Raw genomic sequence first — 12,751 nt, 5'->3', positions numbered from 1 at the left:
GCCGAGAAGAACAGCAGCAAATGCAAATGAGTCCAGGGGAAATCGATGCTAAGGCGTTGGAGCGGGCCTTTCAGAGGAGATGGAACACATTTCCTCAAGCAAGTGGGTTTTAGGAAAACGCGTTTGTTAGGAAGTTCGTGTGGGTCAGCATAGTTTGGAAGTGGAAACAGTGTGACCTTTTCCAAAAATAAAAGAGATGGGAAGTCATCTTTTTAAATGAAAAGAAAATATTCAAATAGGCAGCTTGAAGAGCACACACAATTTAATAGATTTTAAACACTATAAACACAGATGTTACGCTTGTGAAACAGGATAAGCACAGCCACAAACATTGATTTGGGATTACCACCCACCTAATTTCTCATGAGGCTTAAAGAAAGAAGGCTGGAAATTTCAAGGTGACTGGTGGCTTTCCTTGTCATTGGGCTTTGGAGGCCTGCCCCGCACTGGAGGGGCGGATTCCATCAGCTCGGACCACAGGCTCAGTCAAATAGAACTGGGCGGCCTGAGAAAGCAGCAAGACCAGCTGAACTTACCTCCCCGGCCTCTGATTATCTCTCTGAAGCTTCTTTGAGTTTATTCATTATTACGGTTTCTTTGATACTGATTTGCTTGGGCCCTGGCCGTTCGGCTGCCCTTACCCCCACCACTCTGGTAAATGACTGTCCACATGGTTTCAACATACAGTTCTTCCTGCGAAGTCCACTAGGTGGTACTAATGCCACAGATGGGGATCCCTCACAAACCCAGAGCCAGCCAGGTATAGGATGGCTCTGCCCTAGAGGGAAGGGAGCACCTGCCGACAGCAGACAGCAGGAGCAGCAGCCTGCTTGGGTCATATCCCCAGGGCAGCCTGGCCAACGAACCTCAGGCCTTTCCCGTCTGAACCTCGTGCAGATCCCGAACCTGGTTCTCTCACTACCTCCGCATTGTGATTCTATCTATCTGGGGTGGCTGGTGCTGGTCTGTCATCTTTCCCAACTCTTTTCCATGTCTAATCCAGCAATGGCACACTGGCAGCTTGCAGACCAAATCCAGCCTGCAGACATAATTAGCTTGACTCCCACAGTGATTGAAATTGTCTTGGATTTACTTGCCAATACAAGATGAGAGCTTTCACATAAAAGTCAGGATTTTAACCACTCTTGGGAAATTTAGGTCCTAGCAACCACAGGCCTGCGAGGCTGCAAGGGCTGCAGCTGCGTGTGACCGGCCCCTTTCTCTACCCCGTACCCACCCCACAACCCACTGAACCCGCTGCTCTCTTGCAGCACCTGCCAGTCCGCTTAGGGATTACAGCCTAATCTGTGTTGGTTTTACCTCCCCAGCGAGGAAGGAGGATCCAATAAATCCCAGGTAGAGTCATCTTCCTCTAATCTTCTCCACCACAAACAGACTTGGAATACTCTCTTCAGTTTGTGGACCACAACCTCTTCTCAGATAAAGACCTTCACACCTCATTAAGCATTAGGGTCTCTTTATGTCTTTAGGAGTTTTTAGTTACTGGATTACCCTGGGGCTGGGCCAGATTTTTGAAATTCCTTTGAGATCCCAATACTCAGCTCCAGGCACAGGTTTTCAGGTAGGCCCAAATAGGCTGGGTGGGTAAAGATCTGCTTTTTCTGTTTTTGTTTTGTTTTGTTTTGTTTCTGGAGATAGGGTCTTCCTTTGTCACTGAGGGTGGAGGGCAGCGGTGTGATCACAACTCATTGCAGCCTTAATCTCCTAGGCCAAAGTGGTCCTCCCACCTCAGCCTCCCAAGTAACTGGGAGCACAAGCATTCACCACCACACCTAGATAATTTTTTAAAAAAAATTTATGGAAACAGGGTCTCACTATGTTGCCCTGGCTGCTCTCAAACTCCGGGCCTCAAAAGATCCTTCCCACCTCAGCCTCCCGAAGTGTTGGGTTACAGGTGTGAGCCACTGCGTGCAGACAGCTTTTCCTGCTTTTGCTTGTCTGGGGAGTCATTTTTAGTGCTCCTGGCACCATGGAGACCCCATGAGAAGACAAACCTGTGAGATTTCTAGATTTGTTGAAAAAGTGCAAATCTCTGTGGCTATGTTTCAATCAACCCATTCACTGAAAATCATTACTCTTCATCATCCCCTTCGCCTGTGGGGCTCCTGGGCACTGCTCGTTTATTCAACGGATGAGGGCTGGGTACATGCCTGGTGCTCCGCATGGGACGCCTCGTTCAACAAACGTGTCTTCTGTATTTGCTTTTCCAGGGATGAGATCTCTACTCTCCTTGATCTCAGAGGCTAATAAAAAGATGACTGCCATTTGGTGGCTGGCCCAGAAAACAAGTGCTGTGTGGCCAGCCTGCTCTGGAATGCCCACCTAGCCACCCTCTCACTTTGTGACCTTGGGCTCATTACCGAGCCACCCAGTAACTTATAGTAAACTCAATGACTCAGTTTTTTCATCTGTGAAATGGGGTTTCATAGTTTCAAGAGGGTGTTCTACAAGCCTCTCCTGCAATCCTCGTAACTCTCTGGTGAGTTTGGTACCTTGTTTTGTAGCTAAGTGAATGGAGGGTTGCATGGCTCGTTACAAAGAGTTAGGCTAGCACTGGATCCCAGATGTGTCTGAATTCAAAACGTTGTGCATCTTCTGCTACACTGGGCTACTTTATTGATCTATATTTTGTTTACTGAGCATTGAGCTGAAAGAGTGAGAATTTTAGCCCAGTGTGTGGGGTGGGAGAGTTGGGTGATGACATCACTTATTGAAATCATCAGGGGATAGTTTGTTTGTTTGTTTGTTTGTTTTTGAGATGAAGTCTCACTCTGTTGCCCAAGCTAGAGGCCAGTGGCATGATCTCGGCTCACTGCAACCTCAACCTCCTGGGTTCAAGTGATTCTCCTGCCTCAGCCTCCCGAGGAGCTGGCAGTACAGGCATGTGCCACCATGCCTGGCTAATTTTTGTATTTTTAGTAGACACAGGGTTTCAATACATTGGCCAGGCTGGTCTTGAACTCCTGACCTTGTGATTCTCCTGCCTCGGCCTCCCAAAGTGCTGGGATTATAGGGGTGAGCCACCGAGCCTGGCCAGTTTTTTAATGAAGACAAAGTCCATTAAGAAAATAAAGGGCCTGGCTGGGCACGGTGGCTCACGCCTATAATCCCAGCACTTTCGGAGGCCGAGGCGGGTGGATCACGAGGTCAAGAGATCGAGACCATCCTGGTCAACATGGTGAAACCCCGTCTCTAGTAAAAATACAAAAATTAGCTGGGCATGGTGGTGCATGCCTGCAGTCCCAGCTACTCGGGAGGCTGAGGCAGGAGAAGCAGGAGAATTGCTTGAACCCAGGAAGTGGAGGTTGCGGTGAGCCGAGATTGTGCCATTGTACTCCAACCTGGGTAACAACAGCGAAACTCCGTCTCAAAAAAAAAAAAAAGAAAGTAAAGGGCCTTGTAATCTAAGGAGAATGTTGTTAGTGAATATACACTTTCCAGCGTCTTTGCCTTGCCCCTCGGCTGTTCTTCACACTCATTCTATGCAGGTTGTAAATGAGTCACTCATAAACTCACACGTGCAAGAATGAAACTATTTCCTCTGAAACTCCAGTTTTTACAGGAAGAACCTGAATCTCAAGCCATTCACAGTTTTGTTCCCCCTTTTCAGTTCGGGTTTGCTTCACCACAGCACTCAGGGTGGTGACATGGAGCAAGGGAAGGGGATGTAATCCTCCCACCCATCACTGAGCCCATTAGGATCGATGATTTCCCCATACTGACATAAGTACATTCTTAAGTTCTTTTGTTTGATATTTGCAGCCGCTAAAAAATTTAAAGGGGGTGAGCATTGGCCTTTCCCTCACAACTTTGCCGTTAACTCATGAGGAAAGCAAGTTTTTAACTAAAATTTGTGGTGCATACAGACAGACGTTTAGCAGACAAGCAGCAGGCCCTACACAGGTGACACGATTTGTGACACTCCAGGGCTCTGTCTCCACTGCCACTTTGCATGAAAGTTCCCTCCTCAAGGTGAATATTCCAAAAATGGGATTCTTTTAGCTTAGAGTCAGCAACAAGCAAGCAGAGGCCTCCCAGTCCTGTGGCCGGAGGAGGGCTGGAGGAGAGGCCAGGCTCAGTGGCAGCCCTAAAGCGCAGGTCACAGGCTCCTGGGCTCTTCACCGCATTCATTCAGGGGTGAAGAGTGTCTCCAATGTGCCTAAGGCAGCCAGTGCACCTATCTTGACTTCAGTGAGGTCCCTTTTGAACTTGCATTGTGATCGTTGACAGGCTGCTATTTTCACCGATAAAATCTCAGTTCTGAAATTCAAGATACGCTTAGTAAAATATCCATTATCCACTCAAGTACAGATAACAGAACATCCTGTGGATGTGAGGCCCTTGATGAGGGTACGAGTAGACTACCCCTAGATGACACATTCTTGAGTAGAATGTGTGACTAAATGTTGTGCCACCCTTCCAAATTCCTTGGTTGAAATCTTAACTCCCAATGTGATGGTATCAGGAAGTGGGGCCTTTGGGAGGTGATTAGGTCATATGGGTGGAGCCCTCAGGAATGGGATTAGTGCCCTTATAAAAGGTACCCCAGAGAGTTCTCTTGCCCTCTTTCCTCCATGTGAAGACACAGTGAGAGGTCAGGGGTCTGCATCTCAGAAGGGAGCCCTCACCCAACCCTACTGGCACCCTGGTCTCGGTTTTTCATGTTCCAGAACTATGAGAAATAAATGTTTGCACTTAAGCTGCCCAGATGATGGCATTGTATTCCAGCAGCCCGAGCTGATTAAGACAGAGCTGCTGGTAGCACCTGGGTTATAGCTTTCCTAAATCGCATCCACAGATGCTACGTGTTGGGAAATACTGTAAGGAGAACTGCAGAGAGTGTAACTGTGATTTTCTCCATGACTTTTTGCTACTCTCAGATGCAAAAGAAATGCTCTGCTGCTCCCACACCCTTCTGGGGCTTGGCACCAAGAGACTGTTCAAGACTCTAGGCGCACTGCACAGCCACTACCCCTCAGGGGTCTCACCACTTCCCCAGGGCTCCACCAGGGAGGGAGCCATGGGATCTGCTTTCCTCCCAAATCCCCAAACCTATGTCAATTAGGAAAAGAATCACATCTCTAGTTTGTCCCTATTCTTCAGGGACCCATGAATATCTGTGTTATTATTATTTCTCCTCCAACACTCCCTTCCTCCTGCTCCTAGCCCAGAGATTCTTAGTCCGGGGCCGGGAAACCTTGCTTTTGTCTTCACAGCCTCCCAAGCCTTTGCTATGTCAAGATTCCTTTCATTATCCTATAGGAAGAGATACTATTTTTCTTGGTTCTTCGTGACCACCTTCCTTGCCCTGAAAAAAGGGATACAAGAGGAAGGGCCCAAAAATGTAGAGGAAAAATACTGGAGGAAAAATGCTGATTAGTATTTTAAAAAATATGATTTTACCATGGACGCAGTGACCTGAGGCCCTGCAAGGGTGGACGCCACACTGAGGGTGACCCAGCAATGTATGAAGGAACGTGAAAGAGGACCCCAGGCCTCTGCAGGCTTCCAATCATTGCTCTGACATCTTGGTTAATGATAATAATAAGCCGCTGGACATCTTGGTTAAAACTGTCTCAGAAAATCTTGAAGAACCACATGTTTTAAAAGCAGTCACTCACTTACATTTTTCTTTTTTTTAAAACAATATTCAAGTTTATTAAACAAATTAAAAAAGTATTATAAAACGTTTAACTTTCATTGGCTTCAAGGTTTATGTTGCTCCCAAATTTTGCATACAACTGAACTTTCAAATCTGCTAACACCCACTGAATTGATTCCACTCTGGATTCTAAGCCGTCAATTTCTTCTTGCAAATTTTTCTTTGCTTCTTCTAACATTTCTTGTGTTTCTTCTTGAGAATGGCTAATGAAAACATCACCAATTTGATAAGGTATCATTAAGCAGTCATCATCTGCAAGCATGATGTCATCACAAGCATCTTCTAAGTTTTGGAGTTGTTTCTTTTTTACTTCTATATCTTCCTTCAGCTCTGTGATTCTACTCGTATTCCATGCAAATTTGTTTATCTTTTGTTGATCTTCGAAAGTAACATTGACATCTTCTGCAGCCGCCTTCTTCATGGTGGCCGGCATCTTGGGACTGACTCACTTACATTTTTCATATGTCACTGTAAACTCAAAATGAAAGGACTATGGAAGATTTGCTTCTGCATGGCACTGCCTAGGTATTAGGGCCAGGACACCTAGGATTTTAGAGCCTACTGGTCTTCTCTTTCTCATTCTGTCAGGGCTCTGGCAAGAGCAAGAGACTTGGCCTTTCTAGTCGATATCCCCCCAGTGCTTGCTACTTGCCTGGAATATTACGAACTGTATCATGCATTTCTGCATTACGTACAATCATTGTGACAAAGTCAGGATGCTGCAGTGGAAAAAGGTTTACTTAAAAAGATGATCTGACTTTGAATCCCAGGGCCGCCACTTAGCTGTATAAGCTCTGAGTCTCCGCTGTTCTTCTATAAAATCTCTCTGGATTATTAGAAGGATTAAATGAGGTAGTCTACGTAAAGTGCCTAATATATAGGAAGCCTTAACAAGAATCAGCTAGTCTGAACATATGCAAACACAACAAGTACTGTGCTCATTTCTTTGGAAAGCATTATAGATACAATGTTGCTTTCCCAAAAAGTCAGGGGTGGAGGTGGATATGGCTCTTCTGTGGATCCTGATGAGACTACTATCAAGAGCACAGCAGTGAAACATAAGCGTTTACAGCTCTCATAATATCCCCTTGGTGCTGCTGCCCTTCTTCCAAACAGCAAAGAACTTGGGCTTGGGGAGTGTTCTCCTCTCCACTAAGCGACAGGCTAACAGGCAAGGCATGAAAAGGGATTAGAGGAGGCATATATTCAAATAAAGGGGAGTTCCCCAGAAGCATGGCAGGCTGAGAAGGCATCTTTCAACTGTCCATCAGTAGGAAAGCTGTTTGACTGGCAGATATAATTTTTTTGGAACCGGCAATAATGGGGAGGTATTGGTGACAGATGTCAGATGTTGGCAGAGCAGCTGCCAAAACAAATCTCCCTCCACCTTCAGACATCAAGCTGATGGAGGACTGGGCACAGTTGGACTGGCAGTCCCTTCTCACTTGGATCATTGGTCACATTATTATTTCTCAGTCGCTGGACAAAGCAGATGGTTTACCATGTATTTGTGATTTTCTGTTGGCCTAGAAATTCTGTTCTTCCATCAGGGTACAGCATGTAATCGATTATGACAGTGGGTGGTGCAAGAAAATCCCCGCCAGTAAAGGCCCAAGACTTTCTTTTTTATTAAATCTGCATAAACCACTACAATTTCCAACTTCAAAGCAATAGAAGAAAAAAGCAAAATAGTGGTGTTAGAAATAACTTGGATAATCACAGAAACCACAGTTCTCAGTTGGTGGCACTCTCGGTCTGTACTATCTGATGTCAGTTTTGTCTGTCCATTTTTAGTTGAAAACTTAAAATCCTCTTGTCTCTATTATAGTAAGTCTTAATAATTTTTTAAATTAAAAAAATTTTTTTTTCTGAGACAGTCTTGCTCTGTCACCCAGTCTGGAGTGCAGTGGCACGATCTTGGCTCACTGTAACCTCTGCCTTCCAGGTTCAAACAATTCTCCTGCCTCAGCCTCCAAAGTAGCTGGGACTACCACACCCAGCTAATTTTGTATTTTTAGTAGAGACACGGTTTCACCATGTTGGCCAGGGTGATCTCGAACTTCTGACCTCAAGTGATCTGCCCACCCTGGCTTCCCAAAGTGTGCTGGGATTACAGCCGTGAGCCACTGTGCCCTGCCTCTATTCTGGTAAGTCTTAAAGAGCTTCATCTTAGAATCATAAAGTGACCTAATTAAAAATAAGCAGAACAAATGCCAGGCGCACACTACCCCTCAACGAAGGTTTTTTAAAAAAACATTCTCAGCTGTATTCTATTACACAGTGAAAATAGTAAGTTGCCTTGCTTTAGTATGTATGAATAGCCACATAGAACAATTTGTATGTTCTCTGTCACCCACCCTCTGGATAATTTTCTTTGTGAAAGACACCTTGCTTATTTGTATGCATGTGTCTCAGGAAATAAATTCATTAGTAATAGAGCAGAGCAAGCATTTTTAACATTATAACTACCAAGTATAGAAACCCTTGATATAAATTAATGTTTTTCCTTGTCTTTTAAAAATATGTATTTATTTTTTCTTAAAAATCAAGCTCATAAATAAATAGCGTTCTGCTCTTTTTTCATTTAATCACGTATCGGGGAATGTTATATCATCATTAAGTATTCTGTAAGAACACGGTTTCTAGGGCTGGGCATGGTGGCTCACACCTGTAATCCCAGCACTTTGGGAGGCCATGGCAGGTGGATCATATGAGGTCAGAAGTTCGAGACCAGCCTGGCCAACATGGTGAAACTGCATCTCTACTAAAAATACAAAAATTAGCTGCGTAATAGTACAGGGCTGTAGTCCCAGCTACTCAGGGGGCTGGGGCAGGAGAATCGCTTGAACCCAGGAGGCAGAGGTTGCAGTGAGCTGAGATGGCGCCATTGCACTCCAGTCTGGGTGACAAAGCGAGACTCTGTCTTGAAAAAAAAAAAAAGAAAGAAAAGAAAAGAACATAGTTTCTAATGATAAGAAGTATTGTTTGAGCTCCTACAATGTATCTAGTACTACTCAAGGCACTGAAAGAAAGAAACAGGCTAGTCCCCACCATCAAGGAATCCATATCCTAGTGCAGAAAGACAGGCAATGAACCTACAAAAATAGTACATAAATGATAGAATTTCAGATGTAAGTACTATAAAATCGGATGATAGATAGTGACTGGGCAAGTTACTTTGCTTGAGGGAAGACTTCTTGGGAGTGGGACTTTTGAGTTGATACTTGAAGGCTGAGAAAGAGGCAGCCATGGAAACACCTTGGGAAAGAGATCTGTGAGCACAAGGAACAGAAAATGCAAAGATCCTGAGATAGGAATGAGCATGAGATGGTCTAGGAACAGAGAGATGCCCTCATGGCTGGAGCTGGGTGAGGAGGGACAGCGAAGAGAGAATTGCAGCTGGAGGGCCAAGAGGGGCCATGCCATGTAGGCCTTGCAGGAGTTGGGACTTGATTCTAACTGCAATGAGAATTCAGTAAAGAATTTTCTAGCAAGGGAATGACACAATGTGATTGTAGAGACATCTCTTCGATGACTGAGTGCCAGAGTAGAGGCAGCAGAGCTATGCCAGCAGGGTAGCACAGTAATCCAAACGAGAGGTGATGGGAGCTCAGCCTGGGACAAAGGGAGACCCCAGAAGTGGTGGATTTGGGACATAATTTGGTGACAGAGCCCATAAACTTTTTAAAATGTTATGGATAGATAGCTTTTATTATTTATTTGTTATTGAAGTTACGAACAACACAATAAATAAGCTTGCCTCAGACGTATGTATAGAACTCTGCATCCAATAATGAGTGAATCCACATTCTTCACGAGGACACATGAAACGCCTGTGGACCAGTCCACAAAGCAAGTCTCCATAAATTTCAAAAATATATACCCTTGAAAATCTTTGAAGTCTCGGAGATTTAAGTTTACAACTATCTTAGTCTTACTACTGAGAATAGCTCCTAAGGAAAAAAAAAAAACCTTTCAATAATTAAAAAAAAAAATAATGCTTGGTGTGGTGGCTCCCACCTGTAGTCCCAGCACTTTGGGAGGCTAAGGTGGGCAGATCACCTGAGGTCGGGAGTTTGAGACCAGCCTGACCAACATGGAGAAATCCCATCTCTAGTAGTAAAAATACAAAATTAGCCGGGCATGGTGGCACATGCCTGTAATCCCAGCTACTCGGGAGGCTGAGGCAGGAGAATTGCTTAAACCTGGGAGGCAGAGGTTGCAGTGAGCCAAGATTGTGCCTTTGCACTCCAGCCTGGGCAACAAGAGCAAAATTCTGTCTCAAAAAAAAAAAAAAATTAAACAAGAATAATATAAATTTCACAGACTCTGACTAACCAGCTTTTGGTGGTTAATCAACAGGCCAGCTTTTGGTCACAATGTAATTAATTTCATTCTTAATGCTATTGCCGAAGTATTTAAATGCCTGGGAAACTGGCTCCGACCCAGTCTCCTCTCCTACCCTACATTCCAAGTAGCTCAGGCGTTTTACACTTGGCTCATCTTCAGTGAAGACAGTAATTAATCTTTATTTGAAAACAAGATTTGGGAGGCCGAGGCGGGTGGATCACCTGAGGTCAGGCGTTTGAGACCAGACTGGCCAACATGGTGAAACCCCATCTCTACTAAAAATACAGAAAAATTATCCAGGCATGGTGGTGCATGCCTGTAATCCCAGCTACTCCGGAGGCTGAGGCAGAAAAATGGCTTGAACCTGGGACGTGGAGGTTGCAGTGAACCGAGATCGCGCCACTGCACTCCAGACTGGGTGACAGAACAAGACTCTGTCTTAAAAAAAAAAAAGAAAACAAGAGTAGAAGTCCAGTACTCACTGTGTTATTGAGCCTACAGAAATCTGTTATGAATTTGGCAGGGAATGTTAAGTTTGATAAAGAATCAAGAGTTTCATGAGCAGTCATGTGGATGGTGTTACCATTTACTAAGATGAGAAAGACTTGAAGACCAGCAGTTTTTATTTTTTTATTTTTGAGACAGAGTCTCACTCTGTCACCTAGGCTGGAGTGCAGTGTGGGATCTCAGCTCACTGCAAATTCCGCCTCCTGGATTCAAGTGATTCTCCAGCCTCAGCCTCCTGAGTAGTTGGGATTACAGGCATTTGCCACTACGCCTGGGCTAATTTTTGTATTTTTAGTAGATACAGGGTTTCGCCATGTTGGTCAAGCTGGTCTCAAACTTCTGAGCTCATGATCCGCCCTTGTTGGCCTCCCAAAGTGCTGGGATTACAGGCATGATCCACTGTGCCCGACTAAAACCAGCTATTTTTGGAGGTTAAAAATTAAAGGTTCTGTGTGGACAAAGCTATCTTGAGATGTCAACTATAGACCCAAGCGTAAATGTTGAGTAGGTAACAATAACAGATAAATGAATGAGGAGCTCAGGGCAAAGGGCCAGGCTGGGGAAATAAGTAGGATCTATACACTGTGTTAGATCACTTAGCAGACCTCACGGTTGAGTAGAGAAGAGAGTCAAGGGCAGAATCCTCAGATACTCCAACATGCACAGGGTTTATGGGATTGTCTACCCACCAAACACTCAGGTGTACCCCACGTTTCCCATCACCTCTGCAATTTGGTAGGGCCATGTGAGTGGCTCTGGACAATGCATGAAGGAAGCATCTAAGGACTGGTTCAAGATCCTCAACTGTTCTCATCTCTTGCCTCAAAAATCATGAATTCTTGTGTTTCTGAAGTTAACGTTACCTGTCAACCCTAGGCCCTGAATGAGTATGTAGCCTCAAGACCCTTTCTGATTCACGTCAGACATATAGCATGAAAGAAAAACAAACAATTATGTGCGAAGCCATGGAAGTTTCAGACTTAATTTGTTATCTTGGCATAACATGACCTATCCTGACTAATTCGGAATGCCATCATATGATGTGCTCCAACAAAGCACCATTTTTCATTTTTTAAAAAAGGCATATCCTATTTGAGAGGTTGTCAACAAAATATATTGGTGGGTGTCTGGGCGTGGTGGTTCATGCCTGTAATCCCAGCACTTTGGGAAGCCGAGGCAGGCAGATCACTTGAGGTCAGGAGTTCAAGACCATCCTTACCAACATAGAGAAACCCAGACATGCTGGTGCAGGCCTGTAGTCCCAGTTACTTGGGAGGCTAAGGCAAGAGGATTGCTTGAGCCCGGGAGGCAGAAACTGTAGTGAGCCGAGAGCACACCACTGCACTCCAGCCTGGGGCAATGGGAGTGAAATCTTGTCTCAAAAAAGAAAAAAAAAAAAATATATATATATATGTATATACACACACATATGCACATATATATGTATACATATATACATATTCCACTTATAAAATGAACAGGGAGTTCACTTAAACTTTAATTCAGATAGAAGCCAGAAATACCCCTATATACATATATATGTATATATATAAATATGTGTATTTCTGGCTTCTATCTGAATTAAAATTTATATATATATATGTGTATTTCTGGCTTCTATCTGAATTAAAATTTTATATATATGTATATTTCTGACTTCTATCTGAATATATATGGATACACACACACACACACATATATATATACATACACACACATACATATATGGGTATTTCTAGCTTCTGTCTGAATTATAATTTAAGTGAACTCTCTGTTCATTTTATAAGCAGAAGGACAATCCCTGAACCACTGAGTGAATAATGCTGGACAATGTCCTTTCTTTCAAGGACACCTCATTTCTCAACCTTTTTTTTTTTTTGAGAGAGAGTCTCGCTCTGTCGCCCAGGCTGGAATGCAGTGGCATAATCTTGGCTCACTGCAACCTCTGCCTCCCAGGTTCAAGCGATTCTCCTGCCTCAGCCTCCCGAGTAGCTGGGACTGTAAGCACACAGCACCAAGCCCAGCTAATTTTTGTATTTTTAGTAGAGACAGGATTTCACCATGTTGGCCAGGATGGTCTTGATCTCTCAACCTGGTGATCTGCCCACCTCAGTCTCCCAAAGTGCTGGGATTACAAGCATGAGCCACTGTGCCCAGCCCCTGATTCTTAAAGTTTATGAAGACATTGTTTTGTAATTTATTCCTTAGATA

At 44.2% G+C, this 12,751-nt stretch overlaps 1 protein-coding gene across 1 annotated transcript; it reads right to left on the bottom strand.

The window, feature by feature from the left end:
• Positions 1–5,711: 5,711 nt before the first annotated feature.
• LOC105719720 (prefoldin subunit 4-like) lies at positions 5,712–6,116 on the bottom strand. The gene has a single exon (XM_064376767.1). It carries the CDS (start codon positions 6,114–6,116, stop codon positions 5,712–5,714), a length of 405 nt encoding a protein of 134 aa, XP_064232837.1.
• Positions 6,117–12,751: the final 6,635 nt, after the last annotated feature.

The sequence above is a fragment of the Aotus nancymaae genome, unplaced genomic scaffold (genome assembly GCF_030222135.1).
Source record: "Aotus nancymaae isolate 86718 unplaced genomic scaffold, 86718_ANA_hifiasm-v0.15.2.pri h1tg000016l, whole genome shotgun sequence".
Taxonomy (NCBI): domain Eukaryota; kingdom Metazoa; phylum Chordata; class Mammalia; order Primates; family Aotidae; genus Aotus; species Aotus nancymaae.
This window is presented reverse-complemented; position numbering and strand designations above follow the sequence as displayed.